The sequence below is a fragment of the Haliaeetus albicilla genome, chromosome Z (assembly GCF_947461875.1).
Source record: "Haliaeetus albicilla chromosome Z, bHalAlb1.1, whole genome shotgun sequence".
Taxonomy (NCBI): Eukaryota; Metazoa; Chordata; class Aves; order Accipitriformes; family Accipitridae; genus Haliaeetus; species Haliaeetus albicilla.
The window spans coordinates 61,049,795-61,074,665 of record NC_091516.1 but is presented as its reverse complement, the minus strand read 5'-3'; the positions used below and the strand labels follow the sequence as shown (position 1 = coordinate 61,074,665).

The window sequence follows — 24,871 nt, the reverse complement described above, 5'->3', positions numbered from 1 at the left end:
ATGTTGGACAGTGTTAATGTGAAAGACTGAGCTGGCAAGTAAACCTGTGTATGCAAGCAAAGTCTTATGAATTCAGAATGCAGTGTAGGTATACTGCTTCAAGAGACAGGTTCGATACAGAGGTAAAGCTATAATAATTAGATTTTGTGTGTGAGTTATTAAAATCTCCCAAATGTGACGTGGTAGTTGTGATGCTCAATACGAAGCTTGTATCTGTGACAATATTTTCCTCCAATTATCCTCCTGTAAAAGTCATAGTAGAAAAAAGGATACAGAAGTTTTTATGCTATTGAGAGAAGGCAGACTATGAGAGGCTGAAGCCTGGTATTAACTTTTCTGATTACATCCCCATAAAACTACAGTGTCTTGTCTCCACCTAAGTTTTGTAGTTGGATGGTGCTAGTTTTCCTGTGAATAAAAATGCAGAGTCTGTCTATTTAAAGAATGGTTAGAAGTAGGCAGGTAAATGATGCAAGTATTACAGTTGTTAAACTCTTTTTGGAAGAAAGCTCTTTTTGGAAGAAATCAACTACAGATTGACTGTAAAAATCTCTTGGAGAAAAATAGACATTAGTGACTCATTTTTAATAAGTAACTCTACTTGCTGTCTCCACTGTGGAATGTATTATGTATATTGTCACCTTTTCGTTATTAAATCTAAGCAATACAGATAAAACTTCCTCCCCTTCGCACTGTTGCTTACTCTAGCCTTCACACCATGTCACTAGTGAGAATATGTTTTCATGAATGCCATTTAGCACTTTTAATGATGCTGAAAAAGTGGAGTCTTGTTTCAGTCTCTTCTCTGTTACTCTGACCTCCAGATCCAGCTCATCTGAGGACACTAGGCTGTTGTTTTGTTTTTGTTCTTGAAAAGTGTTTTTTGAAGGGGAGTTTGTCTTTTGTTTGGTTGGCAAATTAAATTTGCTTCCCTTTTAGCAAGAGGGAGTGGAACAGAGGGAAAGGAAATGATGCAGTGAGCCACTTACCTTTGTGGCAAAACCCCCATTAATTCAGCTGGGATGCACTGTGAAACCATGCTATCAGGTATGCAGATGCAGCTCTATGATTCTGCTGCAGACAAGATCATGGATTATTTTTTCATCAAATTAGTTTGTCCATTTGGTTCACAGTGGGAAAGTATGATGGAAATGTGTGAGAAGAAGAGCCTAAGATGGTATTTCTTTTGAAGATTTTGCATCAGAAAATTCAGTTCCAGTGTTAGTATGAATAAATTTCTGTTATTTCTGAATTATAGTCTGAATTAATTGTTAGGTTTCTGTTCAATTATCTGTCTCTATTACATCCATCAGATCAGATGTTTTATGACTCTTATGTATATGGGATAGTAACATTGTTAGATATAGATTTTCTTGGTAGATTTAAGTAGTATTTACAACACCTTTTAAAGACTAGATTCTGCAATTAAATGAGTCAAACTACTAGTATGCCTTCTCCTGCTCTACATCCTAAAAACTGAAAGCAGCAATTTACCTTTATAGGAAAATATCTTAACAAGTAGCCAAACTGTACGCCTCAATGTTAGTGAGGACACATGCAAACTGTCTCTGGAAAAGAGAAAAAACACACAGTATTATAATTATGTTATATATTAAAAAATTCCTACTTAATTCAAATAATGATTGAGTAGCTCACAATTTAAGAAGTGCCTTTTGTTACTGGGCCTGTGCACATTCCTAGGCAAGGGCTTGTGGTGAGTCAAGCAGACAAACCAACTCTTGCATCCTTCCTGACGTTGCTGCTTAAAAAGCTCAAGGTATTTATACCTGGCATATATTTAGTTGCCCTTTTATTTTAGGGAGAAGGGAAGAATAAAGATCTTAGAATGGGTAGAAAGCGGAGAAGGAATGCTCAGCTCATATTTATGGCATGGGGCTGAGGTCCTTTCACAATCTATGTTTTCACTTTTTCTGTTATTGTAGTAGGTGAGTACTGTTAATAATAGAAAAAATTTTCAGTTAAATATAACCTGAATTCTTTAAATAACAAGTACCTGAATTTCTGATTTCTGCTACTATAGTGAGGGTAAACATGAGTATGAAGTGGTGATAATGAAAGTGACTACGTTCATAAGGTTGAAAGTGCCTAAAATATGACTTCCAGGCTTTTATTGTCAGAGCTACATTTTTTCCCCACTACCTATTTGTAAAATTAGAGTACTTGTTGTTTGGAGTTCATTGCTTCTTTATTGATTTTTAGTCAAAGTCTGATGAAATTTTATGCCTCACGTGTTGCATCGCAAAGGCACAGAGTTGGTTTTGTGCTAGAATTGTACTTCAGAACTCTTATATAGTGGGTGTGTTTTGTATTTTTAGATTATTTATTAGACTGTGGCAAGGCAGTTATTTAAAATGTGGAGACTGTGACCTGCTTTGCCAGGTAGCTATGGATGCAGAAGTTGCTGTTGTGGATGCTTGCCAGTATGGATGACCAGAAAATGTGCCAGAACAGTTGGATTCTTCTTTGCCTCCTTGCACTTTTAAGATGTTTCCCTAGTTTCAAATGATTTTAAGTTAGCAGTTTATCACTACAGCTTGTGGTTTCTCTGACTTTGTGAATGGATGGGAGTGTTGATTAAAGCATGTGAGATACAGTTGGTGGTGATTCTTGTATTAATAAGATGTGACCTTGGACATACAGTAGAATTGGATGATTCATTTAAAATTCTTTTCCAGCAAAAGATAGATAACACCTAGATAACAGTAAAAGCAGACAACTGTTGAAAGTAAATGGTCTAGGTGTATACCATGCAGTAAGGGGTTTATGTGTCTGTGCTAGTTGGTATGGTGAGAGGCAGGGGGAAAGGCACTGCTCAACTCTGGTGTCATGAGCTTTTCACTGCCTCCTTCCCCTCTGTCCTCCACTGTCTCCCCAGTGGAGTATGAATGCTGTAGATTAGTAAAGGTTATCTCCTGTTCCATATTCTTGCTGCTGACCTGGAAAACAGATATGTATAAACTAGAGATAAACTCTTTGCAATCCACATAGCTCCTGGGTGTGATTTGAACCAATGCAGTTAGCATTTATGTGGTTTTAAAAAAAAATACATTTTTAAAATTTGAATTTCTTCATTTTAAACTGCACATCAGTCTTAAAAAACAGTCTATGGTGGTAAAAAGAGAAATAGCTGTTTAAAAGAAGACAACATGACAAATGTGTGTGTGTAGTCAGTTTTATTATTAACCATTTTTTTCCAGCTGTTTTATAGAAAAATGGTGAAATGATTCCACGATTCTACTATTCCATTAACTACATTGCAAAAGTTAAGGTGGTGTGACTAGACAGTTTCTAAAAGTATTTTGTATGCAGTTCTTGAACCTGATGGATTTGAAATTCTTGCTAAATACTTAATGTAGTGTATTTGGGGCTATTTTGGAGTCCATATTGTTTTTCCAACTTCAGTATGGCATCAGCCATTAGGAACTGTTTATTCAAGTTATTGTTGTGTCATAGAAACTTCATATTTAAGAAATTGTTCTATCATGATTAGGAAAGATGATTTAGTTTGTGTGACAGTACATACTGCTTAAGCTTTGCTAATCATTTGTTGTTCTAAAAATCATGCTGTATCTTTTCATTAATGAAATCAACAAGCCTAAACCTTGATTTTTCACTTTTTAATTACTGTTGCATGACTCCCGGAAAGTGTACAGTATCTTGTTACCAGGATAGCTGGGAGCTTCAGTAATTGGTAACAGAGGCTGTAGAGCGGGCTGTGTTGCTAACAGAGCCACTGAGCATTCAAGCCTGCAGAAGAGAGGCTATCTGTGCTAAAACAACGTGCTTCTAGGATGACTGATGATCAGCCTCTTGAGCCAATGTGTTTGGGAGGGGTCTTTGTGTGGAGGAAAGGAGGCTTACTTGTTTGTGATCATTGCCTATAATTTCCTTCTGTTTCAGCTTACTGAAAGGGCAGCTTTTTCTTTGTAAGGTCAGTTTATTTATTTTTAATACAAATATATGACTTTGAAATTTCCCTTAGTTTACATCCACTTTCTTCAAAATCTTTTTATTTTGGCATCAGTGACATTGTACTTCACATTAAATCCTGGTTTTGGAAGTAGGAGTTGCATCTTTGTTGCAAACACGGTTTGTAGAAGAAGGAATACGCGAATGTAACAGGTATTTAGAGAGCTTATTGCAGATGTAGAAGATAATGGAAATTTTCACCCTTCTCATGACCCTTAGCTTTTTTTCACAATCGGATTCTATAAAAATTAGTAAGATATGCATTAGAACAGTTAATTTATATTTAACAACAATTTTTCACTGGTATACCTTGAAATTGTCATGTTTCAAAGTGTGTCCTTTTTGGAACAGTAATTTGTTTGTTGCCATGTAGAATCTTGTAGAAAAATGTAAAAACCTTTAACTTATATGCAGGGAGAAAGGTGCTTTTTGAAGGAATTATTTTGCCTTAAAATTGGGCCCCCTTTTTTGTTGTTCTAGCTATTTTATAGAAAAAAGCTGTGATGATATCCTTCCTGATTGTTGACTTAGAAATAATAGTCTACAAATGTGACTAGCTATATTTTAGGAAAACAAATAATACATATTTCAGATGAGATATAAGTTTCTCTGAGACTATCCCATTTGTAATTAATTGAACTGTACTGAGGAATTTGTGACTAGCAAGGAAGAGAGAAGGAGAATACTGCAGTTGAAAGTTGGGAAAAAAAGATGATTTTGTTTACATAAAGCCTTTTTAAAAATTAAAAGGCTGTTTATAGGATTCGTTGATTCCAGAAGTAACCTTGAATAGATACTTGCCATTGTTTTGACAAATAGTCATGTTCTAAAGAAGTAGAGTCCCAGACGTACCCTCCTGTTTCCAAGTATATGTGACTCACAAAGACTTTAGAAACCTAGAGTTGTTGACTTTCAGATGTTTGCTATACATCTTTGCTATGAGTGCAGCATTGTTTCTACTTGAATTGCAGAATCATTAACATCTATTATTATCAGAAATTTAAAAATCATAGAACAGCTTAAGTAATTTCAGGAAAGGCATCTGTAGCTGTAGTCTGAAGTTGTGTAATATGCCTTATTTAGTCAGGGAAATTGGCTATGGTAGATACAGAAGAATAATTTGTTTCATTAACCTATCCCCGAGTGATACACTTTGTAAAGGCCCCTTACTGGGATGGTTACTTGGCACAATAAACTTCTCCTGTTTTTAAAGAAATGTCTGAAATCAAATTATGCTTTTCAAGCAACTGGCTTCTAATTTCTACTTGATAATTAAAGGAAAGAATAAACTTGAACTAGCTGTAAGGTATTCTACTGCTCTTACCTTACCTGTCACCATTTAATAAACCCAAAGAAATGCAAAAATATTGTCGTGAAATAGGAGAAGTGGAATGTCTTACGGTTTAAGAAAAAGTATTCTTAACATGTTAGGAGATAATTAATGTGTTTGGAATGATGGGATGCGTAAGGGAACAGAGGAGGGTGTTCCAGCACTGGGCTGGTAGCCATCCTTTTGTTGGACAATTCCACTTACCTACATTTCCCACAAGTCCAAAAGAAGGAATATTCACCACGTAATTGATACAGTCCTTCTGACACTCAAACAGAACAATGGTGCTGCTTTCTGTGAGTGTAGCTTTGTGCTGGAAAAGGTGCTTATCAGCGAAAGGTCGGGCAGCCGTGCTTACTTGCCCTGCCTTGCCTCTTCACCTTTGCCTGTGAGCCCTCACAGTGAACGCGTGGAAGCAGCTCACTTAGGTTAAGTAACTGTCTCGTCTTGGACAGTTGTCCTGTGAAAACTGAAGCTGTAGTGATGGCATAAGGGCAGTGTAAGCTGACATCCCTGCTGAAAGAAGTGCTTGTCGAGTGTCTATAAACTGCAGGCAAGTAAGGATGTCAAGGTGCTTTTGTAGGCAGGATTTGGCTGCTCTGACTGTTTCTAGCTGGACTTAAACAGTGAATAACTAAGAAGTAGGCAACTGAAAACTAGTATAGAGAGACACACTAGGGGCACAGTAGGACTCTCTAGCCTCTGTAGAAAGATTCAGTAAGAATTTTGTAACATGCTTCCTAGGCCACACTAACTTGTTGTGTGGACTTTTTCAGCACTCAAGGCCTTGCCAACCCTTTTAGTGGATCAGTCTGTAGTAGATCTTCGTCACCACATTAAATGCTTCGTGTTACAAAGTATTTAAGAAATACCTTTCGGCTCTATCTAGAAAAGAAGGAGATTGAACAAATGGGCTTCACAAACTTGAATTCTGTCATTTCTCTGTGGATTCTGTATGAATAGGGGTGGGAAGACACTGATGAAGTAAATGTCACCTCCTTTACTAATCCAGAAGACATCCAACGTATGACCATTGTAATGCCACTTGCAGGAGAACTGTCATGGTGTCAATTTATCTTTTCACTCTTCTAGAATGTTTTTGCGTTGGGTTTGTTTTTGCTTTCAATCAATGACTGAGAAGGCTTATCAGTTATACTGCTGGATAAATGATGAGATGTTGAAAAGCATCTTTACAGTGTTCTTGTACTTCAGAAATAGCTTGGTCATCTGCCTAAAAGTAGGTACGTAACTTAGTATTGGTATCAAAAGTTGTAAGCTGAGTTATCTTTCAGATTATGCTTGATTTATAGACTTTCTGTGTTATCTGTGATAGTAAGTTCTGGTCCTTGCAATTTGTTTTAAAGATCTATCTGCCCATCAAGGTGTTCTGTTGTAAATACTCAAAGTTAGTTAATATTTTCTGTGGCATCCTCTGAGAATTTTGCCCGGAAAACAGCATCAAATTTATCAGTTGCATTTTCATGTGCCAAGCCTACAAAGTGTCTAATGCTGTAAGTTATTGATGCAGGCAGTAAAATTTAAGTTGAAAACAAATAATTTTTGTTATAAGTTATAAATTCCATGAAATGTGTAAGTCTAACAGTTCATATCTTATAGATTTTTCTCTTTTGTAGAGTAATACCTAGACAACTTACACTAATTTGGAAAAATCTTGCCATTAGACATTTTCCTAACTTCTGCGAAAACTATAAGTACATAGCTTGTCAACATAGTAGATTCTGGTTTCTGCACTAAGGTGCGTATTTGAATCCTGAGCTGAATCAACTAAGACAACTTTTAAAAACAGAAGAGGCTGGATTTGTTTTTTTTGTTCTGAGAAAGTCTGTTGTGTTTTTTTTTAAAGTCAGTGCATATAAAATTAAATATGAAATTGTGAGAATACATGTTAAGTCATTGAAATTAACTTACCTGTCAAAATAATAATAGATGTATTTGAGGCCAGTGTTTATAATGAAACCACAAAATAACTGAAAGTTGCTCAAAAAAGGCACCAGCTGCCAGAGTCAGATGTGCTAAAACACAAAGATTTTTCACAGCCTTCTTGAAAAATGCAGATACTTCTTCTGTTGAATAAATGCTAAGTTAAAAAACAAGCTAAAAGCCCCCATAACTGGAGTTACAGCAGTAGTGGTTTTTTTTTCCTCCCCTCCTGTAAATAAAAGGAATGGTTGGCTTAATAAAAGACTATCTTTAATACTTTCTACCACTTACTAGCTGCACATATTGCTGCTTTTGTTTAATTAGCAGGATGTGCACTTTACAATCAAAATATGCTCTTTAGGTGTTCAATACCTGGATGCTGGCATACTGAAGATACTTCTAATAACTAAAAATTAATACGGATTTTGGATGTTAATTACGTTCCAATATCCATCCAAATAGAATATGATATGTATCAGACCTCTAGTAATCATTTCATTGACAAACTTTAATGAGATTAATTTAAAATGTGACCATCCAAAGAAGCATAACTTGGGCTATATGATGTATGGTATACTCTATTGCTCAGCTGAATAGGCTGCTCTTTACATTAGCCTGTATTTTTATTGCAAATGGATTTAATTGGTGGCAAATGAAAACAGTTAGAGTTGGGATTTCTTTAAAATATATTTATGTAACAGCTTATAAAGTGGTCCTCTCTGAGCGGTACTTCTGTAGCCAATACAAGCCAGCATGATGGCTGCCAAAAGGATGCTTTCTTAGTCCCATCTCCTCTTCAGTTATCCCTACCCCTTTCTTCACACTGGATCCTGGCACTTTTCAACCCCTTCTTCTGCTGATAAACTAATCTAACTCAGCATAGAGTGCTGGCAGGTTGGAGGATTGAGTCATCTCATGGAAAATCTCTTGGGCACCAGCGCTGGTGCGAGATAAGCGACTCATGACCTTGAGCAGGTGGGAATACTGGGGTAAGGGCAATAGGAACTTCTCCTTCCACCAAAGTGGTGAGGAGCTGTTTGGATCAGCTTTTTCCATCTTGTAGAACACTCCCTTAGACTCAACTTTTCATTAAAATGCTTTTATGGAAGAATGTGGTGAAAATTTCAGAAATCTTAATTGCCTTTTAGAGGTGTTGTCGTACCTTGTTTCTTGTTGGCATTTTGAAGCTGGTGCTTGGCTGGCATACTAGAGCAGTCTTAAAGAGTAAACAGACTTAATTGGCAGCTAGGCACTGATTTTTGGATGAAGAACCTGTAGTGCTCAAACTCTTCTCTGGTGATAGTTAGACCCTCAAATTATCAGTATTCTTAAAGCATATACTTTGATTTTCAGTATTTTTTCTAAATGCGTATGATCCACCATCAAGTTCCTAGGACAAGGATAAGGTTTAAAAAAAGGTGCCACAGGTATATTTAAATATGTCTTGAGTTAGTTTTGCTCAAGGTCCACTGTGTCCAGTCACAAATGCTGACCTTATCTGTGTAGCTGTGTGTTTACTCATATCTGGAAGCAATGTGGTATTGCAGACTCAGAGCTTGCAGCCAGCTCATCTCTTTTCATAAGCATTTGTTATTCTTGGTCTTTTAAAATGTGAACTGTAGTAGGATAAATAGTAAGAGAAGAAAAGTGTAACACAGCCGAACTTGTTAACATCTTGAGACAGAAGGAAAAGCTGTGTAGTTGGCATTTTTTTTCCCCGAAATAGAACTTCACAGCAATTGTGAATAATGTGTATAGAAAGGGGGTGTTCTTGGGAAGAATAAATTACAGGAGTCTTTGCACTTTTATATCAAGCCTTTTCTCTATAACAGCTTTTACTAGTAACGTTGTCTTTTCTTTTTTAGTGTGGCCCTCAGAAGCTTCTTTCTTCTGGTGTCAGTAACAGGCCTTTCACCATGAACAATTCTACTCCAGCTACAGGTATACATAAAAAAAGATTGTTATCACAGTTCTTAAACAGTGTGTGTTTTCTCTGTAAATGTATTTTTTTTGTATTCTTTATTGTCACCATGAGCAGCCTCACCATGCCTGAACTGTAATCTGATTCCAACAGTAGAGCCACTGGAGTCTATCCAATTCAACGACAGTATTGAGGAGCTCCAAAACTCCAGCTGAAATGGGGAAAAAAAAAAAAAAAAATTCTGTAATCATGATCAAGCAAGGAGCATTCTGGACAGATTGTCAAGTGCCTACTCAATTTTCCTGTATTTGAAAGGAATTTGTTTTGATGTATTTCAAGGCTGTCAGGATTACAGATACAGAAGATGAATATCCTGTATCAATCTCAGTCTGGTGGACATAGGGCACATTATGTGGATTTGTGCTGAAGAGTTAAGCTGATTTCCTTGGGTGTTCTTGTTCCTGCTTTCCACCCCACTTTCAAAACTTCTTGAGCAGCAACACAGACAGTCCTGTGATTTGTTTTCAGATGTTTTCCTGCCAGTTCTTGTCACCAGACAATCTCTCCATGGCTTGAGATGAATGGTAGTGTTTTTGCAAGGGAAGCAGTAGGAAAAATGATTTCCCCCCCGATCAGATGTTTTCTTGTCTGGTTCACTACATATATGCATGGAGTGTTGTTCAGCAGAATGGTTTTTTTGGGAGATGGTGGGAAATTGGATAGACACATGCAGGGTAAGGAAACTGGGTCTGTTTAAGCAATGTGTTGGCTCAGTATGAAACCACAGCCACATGTTTCTTCAAATATGTTAAACTAGTACTACCATCCAAAGAAATTTATGATCTGCCCCACTCTGTGTTGAGAAAGATGCGGGAAGTGTATTTGGTTACCTGTAGTTTTAGATCAAACAAAAAGTTGAAAGAGAGAGAAAGCTGGGACTGTTTTCTTTGGAGGTACTTTCAGCTTAGGTGAGTTTGAAATATTAATAGTCCATGGCTGCATAAGTTAACTTCAAGTAAAATAAATTAACTAACTCATGACATAGATAATTGCCTGTCAACAGTGGTTTCCAAATAGTTGATTTTATAATGGGGCAAGGGACAGAGCAGATGACCTCTTGATAAGCATCTAAGACTTACTTGCTGTATTTCCAATGGGGGATAAGGAAAATGAAGAGTGTGAGGAGCTAACTTGAAGATTTTTTTCTTTTTGATTTCTTCGACTTGCACATGTCAGACTGTTCATACTTCTGCTAATCAATTCAGTGTGACATCCAGAGGCTTCTGCTTGGCTTGAAACAGTATTAGCTTATAACTCAGTAATTTAATAACTGAAGTATTTCAGGCCTGTGTAGATGGTATTTTTGTGAGAAGAAACCAGCTGGCAAGGAATATAAATTTGTATTAAATTCAAGTGGCTTTTATTAATTGTCCATGCAACCACTGACCCTTCATAGTGTCCAGGGTGTCTAAACGATATTAAACTTTAAAATAAGATAGATGGGTTTGTATCCTAATAAATCTAAAAAAACCCTCTAATTCTCTTCTATAACTCTATACTTCATTTTGGGTTTATGTAATCTCTGTTGAGATGCAACTCTTCACCTAATACAACTGCTTCACCTGCAACATTTTTTTCATCTGGTGGGTCATATATCTAAAATATGTTTTGGGTTTCTTGATCTGAGGCTACTCGCTTGAGAAATATATTTGTACCATTACAATCATGATTGTAATGGACTTCCCTTTGTAGCACCAGGCCCCAAATTTCACTTTGTTCATAAGGCTTCTCTTATCATTGTCGTTTGAAAGCATTTTTTCTTTCACCCAATTGAGTTGGAAGAGGTGATCGCCTTGGGCATGCTTTAAAGAATTGTCGAATCAATTTTGAAACTTAGATGCCAAAAACCCACATGATTATCACTCTGCATCAAAATTAGTATCAAACAGTAGCTGGAGAAAGAAGCATCATTTAAAAAATGCTGAGGTCTTTATACCTGGAATGGAATGAGTGCTAGCTTTTACTGCTGATTTAGTGTCTTAGCTAAAGTTCCACAAAACTGAATATAATTACAACAGGAAAATAAGCACTTTAATAGCATTTTTAGGTCAGGCGTTGGTCACTGTTCCGAAGGCAGATCAACTAGAGCTAACATATGCTTGCGAATGGGTAAATAGTGAGATAGAGGATGCATACTGTATGTACACAGGCTGAAACTGTACTGGTAACCACTGTCCTTTTTGGCTGAATGCCTGACCTGAAAACTTCTGTAACACTCAGTGAAAATGTAGAAAGAAAATGCTGTGCTTGCCACTTAGCTCCATTTTGTCAACTCTGATGATAAGTCAGAACCCAGAAGGTATTTCTTCTGCCAGAGTCTCTCAACTTAAACTAAAGGCAAAATTCCTGTTAGGTTTCATTTCCTGCTTTCTTTAGTCAAGCAGTCCTTGACTTTACTAAGTCAAGGACATCTTGTCCATTTTAAACCTGAAAAGCAGATTTAACAAAATAGGATGGGTTGTTATGCTTTAATAGTAATATATCCCATCGTGGCTTGGTACTGATATGTGTTTAATATGTTTCTGTGTGTCTTAGTCTCATGCTCAACAAGTGTGCCTCATGTTCACATTTTTCAGAATTCACAAAGAGCACATGATGCCATTTAAAATTTCTTGATGGAAAAATAAATGCATAACAGACTTTCCTGTTCTGCAGGTGGGGGAATTAGTTAACTTGGCTTATGAGTGTGCCGTGGTTGGGGCTTAGATCACCTAACTTGGAGTTTTAGAGACTTCCGCTAGTAAAAAAATCCTCTGTAAAGATCCTTTTACAGAATGACTTGTGTGAACCACTTCTCAGCCTTAGACTGTACTCAAAACCTACAGCAAAATCTGAAATTACTTACTAAGCTCATACAGATATTTTTTACCAAACTTCTGTGACTCCCCTTGGAAGGCATAATGCAACACATGAGGTGTTAAGGCTATCAGTCTTGCTGGAGTGAAGCTGTTTGTGGCACATGACTAAAAAAAGAAGGCTGTTTCTTCTTTTAAGCTAAATGGTATGCAGTTAGACTTCAATACAATTTCTATCAAATATGCTGTCTTTCCTCTAGTTTAGGATATTTTTTCCATCAAGTCTCATAAGCCTCTGTAGCTTGCTTTATGAGAATCTCTTACTGGGATCTGTAGGTAGGCTAATGAATTTCATTTTTACTACTTTAAGTTAATAATCCATTGTGATAGCTTCTAGAACAATCTGCCTCTTCAGATGTGGTATTCTGCTTAAAGGTGCTCTCAAGGACTCCAAGTCGTGTCCTTGAAATGTAACCATTGGTCACCTACCTGTTACAGGATCCAAATAGGCATATGTTAAAAAAAAAAAAAAAAAAAAAAAAAAGGCATTTTGCCAAAGTAGAAAACTTTAGGATCTGTACGGATTTCACGCGTCACTGCTATCTATCCTTTTCAAACACTTTTTCAAACTTACAATCATGTGGGACCACAGGCTTTCTTTAATAAAATAAAAAAACTCTTTGCAGTAGCAAATGAATCTAAGCAAACATACCATGCAGGAAGATAAGTTAGCAATAAAAAAAAATAATTAATGTATTACCTCCTAAGTACTACTTGCCCTTCTGTGTAATCAACATTTTGTAAATATGTTACTGGGCTCTCTGTCTGTGAGACTTCAAAAAAAAAACCCCACCCAACCCAACCAAAAAAACCCTACAAGAAAATAAGCAAACCAAAGTGAAACAAACACACCACACACTCCCCTTGCAGTGGAGATTTGGAACAGCTGAAGGGGTCTTCTTAAACTGTCCTTTGGTTATATGACTTGTCCTTTCTTAGGATACCAAAAGCTATAGATAAGTGAATGTCAGTGCTGAGACAGCAGTTTAGCTCTTCTAGGTTTTGGTATCTATACTGTACAATAAGTTTGTCTTGTTTGCTTGTCCATCCCTCTCCCTAAAATATTTTAGATGATGAGAAGAAACTTAGAGAAGAGAGATTGCCACGCTCAGCTTCACGTGTCCTTCATCTTGGTCAAATTCCAAGTGATGCGACTGAAGCAGATGTCATTTCATTAGGCCTTCCTTTTGGCACAGTAACCAACCTCTTGATGCTAAAAGGGAAAAATCAGGTAAGTAATTTTCAATGTTTCAATTGTAAGAGCAAGGCTCAAAATGTGGTTCAAGTTATGACCCTTTTGGTATTGCCTTTGGATGATATGATTGCAAGAATGTCTAAATATTTAATTAATAGCTCAAGACTTTCATATTTTCAAATGTGAAAGGATGTCTTGATATTTATTTTAAGTTTTTAATATACTTTTGGATTAAATAATGACCTAGTAACTTGTTAATAATATTGCTAAACATTATATCCACCTTATGTAAGAATATGTAGACAATAAAGAACTACATTGTCACTATTGATGTTGACATATGCCTTGAAATAACCTGCCTGATTAAATAATTAACATGCATGTTAACTTTTTAATGTGAAATAAATTGCTTACTTTTTTTTTTTTAATCCTTTTAGATGTGACAGGGTAGTTCACATCACAAATAAACACTGAAATCCTAAAAATAATAGGCATTCATTTGAAAATTGTTGAGAACACTGAGCTGGGTTAATATAATGCACAAAGTGATAGATGTTTAGTGTCCTGTTCCCACTTTTTCAATCAGTATACGTATCTGCTACCTAGGTAATAGTACTTAGATTCAGGAACCTAATGAATTCATTAGCAGTGTGGTATTTTTAGCAGCATTGCTTCCCATATGTCATACTTATTTCACCTCTTCTTAATGACTTCTTCTACTTACAGTGTAAAACCTCTTAAGAAAACCCACAAATCAAATCAAATATCCCCATAAATATGCACACACAAATGCATTTTAATGCTGAACAAATGAGTACTGTGCTTTCACATGATCTTTTTCTAGTGAGAGTGGAATTGGAAATAAATGGTACTTTGATGCTTTGTTCCCTCCTGTAAACAAAACAGCACTGAAAACTGCTATGTATTGGTTGCAGGCACTTTTGGAAATGGCTTCTGAAGAAACTGCGGTTACTATGGTGAACTACTATGCTACTGCTAGACCTTATCTCTGCAATCGGCCTGTTTATATTCAGTATTCCAACTACAGAGAACTTAAGACTGACAATCTGCCTAATCAGGCTGTAAGTATAATATTTCCATTTAGCAGGATAGAATTGCACAGAAGTTGTGTACTCGTTTTGGCTAGGATAGAGTTAATTTTCTTCATAGCAGCTTGTGATCCTTACATAGTGTCAAGGCCTTTTCTGTTTCTCATACTGCCCTGCCAGTGTGAGTGCACAAGAAGTTGGGAGGGAACACAGCTCCTACAGGTGACCCCAACTGAGCAAAGGGATATCCGACACCATATGACATTGTGCTCAGCAATGAAAGCTGGGGGAAGAAGGAAGAAGGTGGGACATTCAAAGTTATGGTGTTTTTCTTCCCATGTAACTGTTACGTGTGATGAAGCCCTACTTTCCTGGAAGTGGCTGAGCACCTGCCTGCTGATGGGGAGTAGTAAAGGAATTCCTTATTTTGCCGTGCTTGCACACGCAGCTTTTGCTTTAAACTGTCTGTATCTCAGCTCATAAGTTTTCTCACTTTTACCTTTCTGATTCTCTCCCCCGTCCTGCTGAGGAGAAGTGACTGAGCAGCTGTGTGGCTCTTAGCTGCCTACCAGGGTTAAACCACAACATTAGTAAAGAAACAGACTACTTTCCACTACACCAATAGTCAAATTCTGATAGGTATTATTTCTATTGTTATCTAAGCAGTAGCTTTTTTCAGAGACTTCTCAATACCTGTAAAATTACAGTGGAGGATCTTAAGCTCAAGAATGGCTCATCCTGATGATCAGACAGTGATGTGAATGTGGCAGGAGGACTGCTTGGATGAACAAGGAGCTCCTGACTGAACTCAAACATAAAAAAAGAGGCATAGAAAAGGTAGAATCATGGGCAGGTGACCCATGAGGAATATAGAGCATTATCTGAACATGCAGGGATGTGGTTAGGAAAGCTGAAGACCACATGGAGTTGGCTCTGGCGAGGGATGTGAATAGCAACAAGAATGGTTCTTCAAAGTGTATCAGCAGCAGAAGGAAGATTTAGGGAATATGTGGGTCTGCTCCTGAATGGGACAGGGGCCCTGGCAACAAAGGACACAGAAAAGGCTGAAGTACTGGATGCCTTCTCTTCAGTCTTTAGTGGTTAAGACTTGCCCTTGGGAATACCAAGCAACTAAGAACAGTGGGAAAGTCTTGATGAAGGAAGTAGAGAAGAATCTCCTTAAGGAACATTTCAACAAACTGGATAAACAAAAGTCTGGGGCCCTAATGAGATGCACTTGTGAGTGCTGAGGGAACTGGCTAATGTCATTGCAAGGCCACTCTTACAATCTTGGAAAGGTCATGGCAATTGGAGGAGGTTCCTGAGGACTAGAAGACAGCAAATCTCTCTCCTATTTTAAGGAAGGTCAAGAAGGAGGATCCACAGAACCACTGGCTGATTAGCCTTAGCTTGGTCCCTGGGAAGGAAATGGAGCAACTAATCCTGGGAACCACTTCCAAATGTTCTAAGGATATGAAGGTAGTTGTGAAAAGTCAGCATGGGTTTTTGAAAAGGTCATGCCTGACCAATGTGATAGCCTTCTACGGTGAGATGACTGGTTTGGTGCATGAGAGGAGAGCAGTGGATGTTGTTTATCTTGACTTTAGCAGGACTTTCAACATTGTTTCCCATAACATCCCAATAAACAAACTGATTAAATACAGTAGAGATAAGTAGACTGTGAAGTGATCTGAAGGGCTAAAATGGTTGTGACCAATGGCATGAAGCCCAGGTGGGGACCAGTCACTAGTGAAGTACCCTAGGGGTTGATACTGTGTCCAATACTGTTTAACATCTTCATTAATGTCCTGGCTGAAGGGATGGGGAACATCCTCAGAAAGTTGCTGACAACACAGAACTGGGAGAAGTAGCTGACACCCCAAATGGTTGTGCTGCCATTCAGAGGGACCTTGAAAAGCTGGAGAAATGGACTGACAGAAGGAACCTCCTTAAGTTCAACAAAGGGAAATGCCAACTCTTGCACCTGAGGAGGAGTAACCCCAGGTGCCACAGTACACTGGGGCCAACCAGCTGGAAAGCGGAGGAGGACCTGGGGGTCCTGGTGGACAACACACATGCCCTTGCGGCAAAAAGGCCAGCAGCCTCCTGGGCTGCAGAAGGCAGAGCATTGCTGGAAGATCGAGGGGAGGTGACCTTCCCCTCTACTCAACACTGATGAGACGCATCTGGAATGCTGTGTCCAATCCTGGGCTTCTCCGTACATGAGAGACGTGGACATAGTGGAGCAAATCCAGCAAAAAGCCTTGAAGATGGTTAAGGAACTGGAGCATCTGTCATACAAGGAGAGCCAGAGAGAGCTGGGACTGTTCAGCCTGAAGAAGAGAAGGCTTGGGTGTGTCTTACCAACATCTACAAATATGTGGTGATGGGGGAGTAAAAAAGGTGGAGACAGACTCTTTTCAGTGATGCCCAGTGACAGGATAAGAGGCAATGGGCATAAATTCAAATACAGAAAAATCCACTTAAGAAAAAACTTTTTTACTGTGAGAGTGGTCAAACATTGGAATGGGTTGTTCTGAATGGTTGTGGAGTCTCCATCCTCAGATACGTTAGAAACCTGACTGGAAACAGTCCTAAGCAGCCTGCTCTAGGTGACTCTGCTATTATATTCTGCATTACTTAGAAATACTTGCTTACAATATGTTTTGGAAGAACTTTTGCCATTCCTAAGCTTTAACATTAGGTAACAGTTCTCAATAGCTTCAGAATATGAAGCAAATATCATGTCTTGTTTGGCAAATCTTTTCTCTGAGTAATTAGTCCTGATTTTTTTTTCCCATGTTATTGTGTCCGTGATATAGTAGCAGTAATACCACAAAAACGTACTGCTTCTATTTTATATGTTTGTGTTTTCTTAAAGTTAATTGCTAATCATGGGTCTGTAGATGCTATCTGAAGAACACATGGAAGAGCAAACCCAGCTGATACATGATGAACCCCTTTCTGCCCAAAAAGCAGCTCTTTTGAAGCTTTTTACTTTATCAGATATGGATGTTATTGTGAGGGGTCATGTAACCTGCTTTTGTAAAATTTTTGTCATTGGCACTGTTCCAAGGCATTGCCAAACTCAGGAATAGCAAATCATCATCTTTAAGTTGTTCAAGCTTATTCTTAATAGTGTTATCTTTTTTTAATGTTGACTGTTTATTCTAAGAAGAACCCTAGATCCAATGAAATGGATATTTTCATTGATAAAACATCAGGTTTTTGCGTAACTTCATGCCAAACACCAGAATTAATATCTTCCTTGTATTTTTGAAGTACTAAAAATTCATTTCTTAAGAATATGAATTGAATATTGCAGATAACTGATTTAAATCCTGATCTCCAAACAAGGAAATACTCTTTGCATGACAAGATCAAAGTATACAAACCATCATATTGTAGTTGAAATGCATTTGGATTTTTTGACTCCTGAATGAATTGCAATTGACCTGCCATTTAGGTACATAAATTATATAATATGATGTGTGTATCACAATTCTGTTTTCTGTAAGAATGTTGCAAGTAGTGACTGGGGCAAAAATTCGTGCTCATTTTTAATTTGTGCTGAGACAAAAGTCACTGAAATCTTGCAAGCTTGTCAATCTAATAGATGTTATTTGTCTCTTTCCTCATCCAAGATTGCTGGATTGGTTTGTTATCTGCAAAAACAAATAAATACAATAATAAGATTTTTTTTTAAGGGTAAAAATGTAACAGCCTCAGGAAAACTATACTCATATTTGCAAATAAGACTCCTTGTATCCGTTTCTCAGAGTATTACTTTGTCCTATAAAACCAACACTGTCTACTTAAAAAAAATTTTTTTTTGCACTTATGACTCTTACATTTGAGTTTTATTTAAATTTTAGAGACCTAGCAGAGCAGCTGAACACTACATTGCTGACCTAGCATCTAGGCTTAGGCCTGAAGTGCAGATTATTTTGCAGGGTTACATGTTTCTGAAACTGGGTAATATCTTTACCCTGTGCCATGTTTAGTCCATCTTCCAAGGAAACAGTGTTACTGAGACATGGCTTCAAGTCGCAACACTACCTTTGGAAAGGAACATCTCTCCATAGTGCTCTCAGAGGTAGTCTGAAGAGCTTTTTGAGGAAAGCCCATCAAAAACAAGTGTAGAGACTTCCAAAGTCCCAGTGAGGCAGTCTGAGGAGTGAGATTTTTAAAGGTCTTTTTCATGGTTGATATCTTGGCTCAGAAAAAAGAGCAGGGTATGCACTTCTAAGCTTATCCCCAGCAAAACTTAGTATTTCATTCTCTTCAGGAACTAATAAAGCAGAGCAAATAGTTGTTGGTACACCGACTGGTTGTTAGTCTATTACAATACTGTCATCGTATTGATTTGCTGGAAAATCTCTAGAATGACAAAAGCTTACTGAATCAAAGCAAAATTGTGTCTATATGGCATTACAAAGTAGTGACAGTTTAACTAAAAAAGAAAGTCATAATTCCATGAAAGTATGATCTGACATTTTTAGGGGAGGGGGAAGGGAAGGAAGAGGTATGATTTACCTATTATCATGGGATTTGAAACAATAATCAGATAAAGGGAATATGTTTTTTAAAAGCTGCATTTTAAATGCATTTTACATGCTTTTCTTTGTGTCGTGGTTTAACCCCAGCCAGCAACTAAGCACCACGCAGCCGCTCACTCACTCACCCCTGTGAGAGACTGAAAGAGTTAATGTCTCAAACATTGTGGTGGGGCAAGTTCTGCTTAAAGACAAACCCCGCACAGCAAGGAACCAAGGTGAAAAGCCCATCAGCTCAGACATCAGCAACAGGAGGGGGAGGGCGTGCTGGAGGGTGCGCAGCTCCCTGTTCTGATGAGCTGTTCTGATACAAAGATCAAACAATGGCAGTGTCTGCAGGGAAGGAGAAGTTACTCCCCAAATGACCCCCAAGCCCAAAGACTCACAAACTGCTCATTAGCCTGATGAGTTCCGGTGCCCGCCCGAAGGAGGGACAAGGATGATAAAAGGAAAAAAACTGAAGCCCTGGGTGTGCAAGCCCACCGGGACTGGACCCCTCAGCTGACTGAACCAACGCTGGACACAGGACCAGTAAAATCTTTCTCTCTTCTTTTTTCTCTCTTTTTCTTCTTCTCTCTTTCCTGTTCCTTTTCCACAGTCCCATCCGTTTCAAGATATAAAACGTTGACTAAGTCTGAGACTAAGACTGGATCCAGCTGTCCCTAGAGCCTTCTCTGAGGAGGAGTCTGGAAAGCAAGGGGGTCTGCTCTGAACCTAACAGGAGGGATCTCCTTCTTCCCTGAATTGATGTATATGGTTACCCTGGGTTACACAGTTTACAGAAGTAGTCTTATGCCAATTCCTGTTGTGAGAAGCCCTGCCACCTACTACCACACCTCCCCAGTTCAGTTTGCTTCTGTCATGAATAAAATCTTGTAACTGATAATTTGGTATTGTTTCACCTTAATTTAGCCTGAGGGAATTTTGAATTAAACACAACTCCCTGGTCTGTCCAGTCTGGGTTGTGACACCCCCCCACCCAGTGGGATGGGGGAGAAAATCGGGAAAAGAAGTAAAACTCGTGGGTTCAGATAAGAACAGTTTAATAGAATGGCAAAGAAGAAACTAATATTGATAATGATAACACTAATAAAATGACAACAGCAATAATGAAAGGATTGGAATGTACAAATGATGCGCAGCGCAATTGCTCACCACCCACCGATCGACATCCAGCCAGTCCCCGAGTGGCGATTCCCTGCAGCTACTCCCTGGACTAGATGGGACGTCCCATGGTATGGAATACCCCTTTGGCCAGTTTGGGTCAGCTGCCCTGGCTGTGTCCTGTGCCAACTTCTTGTGCCCCTCCAGCTTTCTCGCTGGCTGGGCATGAGAAGCTGAAAAATCCTTGACTTTAGACTAAACATTACTTGTCAACAACTGAAAACAGCGACGTTACCGACATTCTTCTCACACTGAACTCAAAACATAGCACTGTACCAGCTACTAGGAAGACAATTAACTCTATCCCAGCTGAAACCAGGACACTTTGTAAGAGAACTTTGTTTAGATGTGAATAATTTGTGTATGTGTAAGTTAATTGTGGTCTCTGCTGTGTCATGATTTCAGAGAGCCCAAGCTGCATTGCAAGCTATGAATGCTATGCAGTCTGGAAACATGGCTACTGCAAGTACTCCCGTTGCTGAAGGTGGGCCCCTTCCAAGTCAAGGTTCTGTTCTTCGGGTCATTGTTGAAAATCTTTTCTACCCTGTCACTTTAGACGTGCTGTGTCAGGTAATGAGGATTGCTTAAAAAAAATAGTTAAAGTCTGTTCCAATGTTGCCATTGTAAAGCCATAACCCCCCCCCTTTTTTTTTTTAAGGTACCTGTGCATACTTAATTGCTTGAATGAGGACTGTCACTTTAAAATTATTTGTTGCAGTTTAGGGATCTAAGCTTGAATCAGTTCTGCACAAAAATCAAAGCAAACAGAGCTTCTGTACTCAGCTTTTCATGTTGTCTTTCATTTCTTTAAGTTCCTTGGTTTCTGTGGAAGTAGCAACAAACCTGAGGTGTTATTTCTAATTTTTGCCCACATGATGAGTTAGTGAAATACTGGTTGTTATGAACTTGTGGACCAATATTTTAGTACTCTTTATACTGAGTAACTTTTGTAGTTTAGATTAAATTTTAGGGGTTTATATTCACTTTTATAATTCAGTGCAAGTGATGTACTATACAAGTATAGTTGCTTGGACAAAAGGTTTTGATTGTTCATCAACTATTAGAATGCCATTTACTTTACCTCTGAAAGCCTGGAATAGTTGTGGGCTATAGCTATGAAAGACATTACCATAACTCCCTAGGACTCATGCTATGCTGTTGAGAACTGTAAGTTTAAAACAAAAAAGTCACAAAACTGTGTCTTTGTGACTGAAGGATTTGTCAATACTTCTTTTCAAATATTGCAAGCAGTTCTATACTTGAAGCTTTTGTAATTACTAGTAAATTTGTGCGATAAAAAATATGCCCCAAATATGAGTTTCTCAAATTAATGTGATTTAAAATAATAGGGATGTTTTTACAAGAATGTGCACTCCTGGAAGATTGTTGCTGCTCTACTAGCATATCGCATAATAGCTGATCATTACCAACACTTTATATTTCGTCTTACCTCTTAATATTTCCTCTTTCTCTGTATCTCCCCACCTTGTCACTTGTTGTCACTTTGATGACACTAGTTGTCACTTTGATGTAGCAATTTGCCTGATCTAAACTCTTGTTTGTATCTGTGAGTATTGTTCACTCATTATTGAGCTCGTGCAAATAGTATGTCAACTGTTTAGGATTATTAGTGCACTCAGAATAACCTGAGAACAAACTTTTGTGGTTATGGGAGCTGTACTAGTTTAATATTGCAACAGCAGTTCCTGGATCTAATCTTCTATGGGGTTTTTTGTTTTTTTCTTTTTTTTTTTTTTTTTTTTTTTTATACTAAGCAGGCAGTGGAAGGAGGTTCATGTTAATTTAATTTGATTAATGTTTACTTCAGTGCAGCAGAGCTATATTTTCAGTCTTTGAATTGCCCAATGGCCTTCACTCAACTACTTTTGCAATAGGTCTAGAAAATTAAGCAATTTTTGAAAAGGGAGCTTATTTGGGGTTCTTACTGGGGGACAATCTGCTCTAATTAAAACAGCATTTTGTGCCTGATGATAGTTACAATGTAATATTACTTTGTAAGTGTGGTAAGGTTAATGAAAATGAAAATATTCACTGATAAGTATAGCATCGTATGGAACACTAGCAGGCAAGCTGTCATCCAAAACTTCAATTATATTTTGTAAATTATAACTGCTTGTCAAGTAACTAGCACTTTCTTTTAGCACAATTCACCTTAAAATATTTATTATAAGAAATAGAATATTCAGTGTTATCTTTGCAGAAACAAAATTTATATACACAGTGGGTTTTAGCTTTAAAACCAAACAAGAATACATTGAATTTCATTATCTTAAAAAGGTCTATTTAGTCTTCTGGATAAACATGGAAAAGCATGTGTTCAGAAGCTGTATTTAGGCCTTTCTTAAGGGGAAGTGCTTTATGAACAGGAACTCAATGGCTAATTTTAAATTGCTGTGAAAAAGGTTTGCGTTCTGTCTTCTACCACAAAACGATGACTGCAGCATAAAAACCTTGTTTCTGAGAGATTGAAAAACTGGGCAGAAAGGGTTAGGACAGTGTGTCTTGCATCCATGATTCTAGGCCTAACAGGCTGGCAAGAAATGCTTGTCCTTACCTCTGGCCTTTCTTTCCATTTCAGGCTTAATACTTGTCTGGGGGTGTCTGCTTTCCTGACTTTGCATCAATTCTAACAGTTTGTTCTAAAACTGCTAGTACTTCCCAAACTCACCTTTCCTCTTCCACTGTTAATTTGGACATAGTTTTTCTGCACTTGCATGATACGTCCTAGCTATACTTTTTTTCCTCATTCTGTGTGGCTTTGCTTTTGTATAGACACCTTCATGTAGTGCACACTCTCGTTTAAACTATGTCTTTGTCTTTCTTCTTTCCTTCTTTTTCTTCTAGTTAGTACAGTGGGTCTGCGTGATTCATTTGTAGGCACATCAACTATTTAAGATGTATTTTTGGTCACCAAATTTGCGGAATTTGTTTGAAGTACAGAATGTAAAGGTGGATACCTTGCAAGGCATTTTGCAGTTCCCATCTCAATTAACTTGTGAAAGTCCATTTCTCAAACCCCAACTTTGATTTTCCACAATTTCTCTGCAGACATTGGACAAATGCCTGTTTGGGCTGGCCTTCCCTGCTCTTAGTTGAACAGCCATTGCTAAAACTTTAAGGAAATTTTCTCCTCCTTCCCCATCTTTTGTAGCCTCTTTTTTAATTTTTTTTTTTTTTTACCTGAAATAAAATTCTGAGTTCACTCAATTTCTGTTCAGCTGTCAGAAAAGAAATCATTTTCAGAAATTTATATGAAGTATTAAATGCTAGGTTTTAGTGTGCATGAATTATTCATTGTTTCTGAAAGTCCATGTTTTTTCCTTGTCAGATTTTCTCTAAATTTGGATCTATCTTGAAGATTATCACCTTCACGAAGAACAGTGTGTTCCAAGCTTTGATCCAGTATGCTGATCCAATGAATGCATATTATGCCAAAATGGTAAGTGCAGCCTATTCAGATTGATTTTTTTGTTTTGTTTTGTTTGTGCTTTTTTTTTTCCCCCAGGTAAATGGGGAATATTAGGAATAGCTTGATCATTAACTTTATGACTTCTCATCATTCTAACACACTTGTTGCACGTGAATAACTTTGCCATCCCTCATTAGTTAAGAGGATAGCACTCTATCATCAACTGCAAGCATAAATGCACAAACGTATTTATGTTATGCAAACATAAAAACACAAAAATCAGACCTGTCAGTAGTGATGAGTGATGGTAACTAGTCAGCCAAAAAGTCTTTTGCCTTTCAAACTAAATGGAATATTTTCAGTGAGGTTCAATACTAAGAGTAGTGTAGTTAAATGCCCAGAGATTAGATGAATATTCCATGTTTTACTTGTTTGAATTTCAGTGGGAAATTTGTAGTAATCAATGTTTTCACCTTAAACTTCTTAATATCAAATGTCCTGTATCCTGATTTTTACAATGCACATTCTTAGTAATGAAGAAAACCTCACCTACTTTAGGTGTATTTCCTGCAGTGGTTTAACTTTGACTGGGTGCTAGGCACCCACCAAGCTGCTCTCACTTCCCCTCCTCAGCAGGACAGGGGGAGAAAATAAGATGAAAAAGCTCATAGGTCCAGATGAGGACAGGGAGATTGCTCATCAGTTACCATCACAGGCATAACAAGACTCAACTTAGGGAAGATTGATTTAATTTATTGCCAATTAAAAATAGAGTAGGATGGTAAGGAGCAAAAACAAAAGTAAAAACACCTTCCCTACACCCTTGCTCCCTCTTCACAGGCTCAGCTTCACTCGCAACCCTTCTACCTCCTCCCCTGAGTGGCGCAGGGGTACAGGCAATGTGGGTTGTGGTCTTTCCATAACACTGTCTGTGCCTCTCCTTCCTCCTCATGCTGTTCCTGTGCTCCAGTCTGGGTCCTCCCCATGTGATACAGTCCTTCACAAACTACTCCAACGCGGGTCCTTCCCATGGGCTGCAGGTGGATACCTTCTCCGCTGTGGACCTCCGTGGGCTGCAGGGGGACAGCCTGCCTCACTATGATCCTCTCCAGAGGAATCTCTGCTCCGGTGCCCAGACCACCTCCTCCTCCTCCTCCTCCTCTTCCTCCTCCTTCTCTGACCTTGGTGTCTGCAGGGTTGTTTCTTTCACACTTTTCTCACTCCTCTCTCTTCCAGCTGTTGCACAGTGGTTTTTACCTTTTCTTAAACATGTTATCACAGAGGTGCCCTCAGTGTTCTGACTGGCTCTGCTTTGGGCAGCAGCAGATCTGTTTTGGAGCTGGCTGGAACTCACTCTGTCCAGCACGGGGCAGCCCCTGG

The 24,871-nt window shown here is 38.2% G+C and overlaps 1 protein-coding gene across 1 annotated transcript in view; it reads left to right on the top strand.

Annotated features, from left to right (window-relative positions):
* Positions 1 to 24,871, top strand: part of PTBP3 (polypyrimidine tract binding protein 3) — a 60,024-nt gene that overhangs the window by 17,436 nt on the left and 17,717 nt on the right. Inside the window, exons 5-9 of the mRNA XM_069776604.1 lie at positions 9,127 to 9,241; positions 13,168 to 13,328; positions 14,228 to 14,374; positions 20,467 to 20,631; positions 23,411 to 23,521. Of these exons, the coding sequence (XP_069632705.1) occupies positions 9,127 to 9,241; positions 13,168 to 13,328; positions 14,228 to 14,374; positions 20,467 to 20,631; positions 23,411 to 23,521 (699 nt within the window). The remainder of the gene's footprint in view (positions 1 to 9,126; positions 9,242 to 13,167; positions 13,329 to 14,227; positions 14,375 to 20,466; positions 20,632 to 23,410; positions 23,522 to 24,871) is intronic.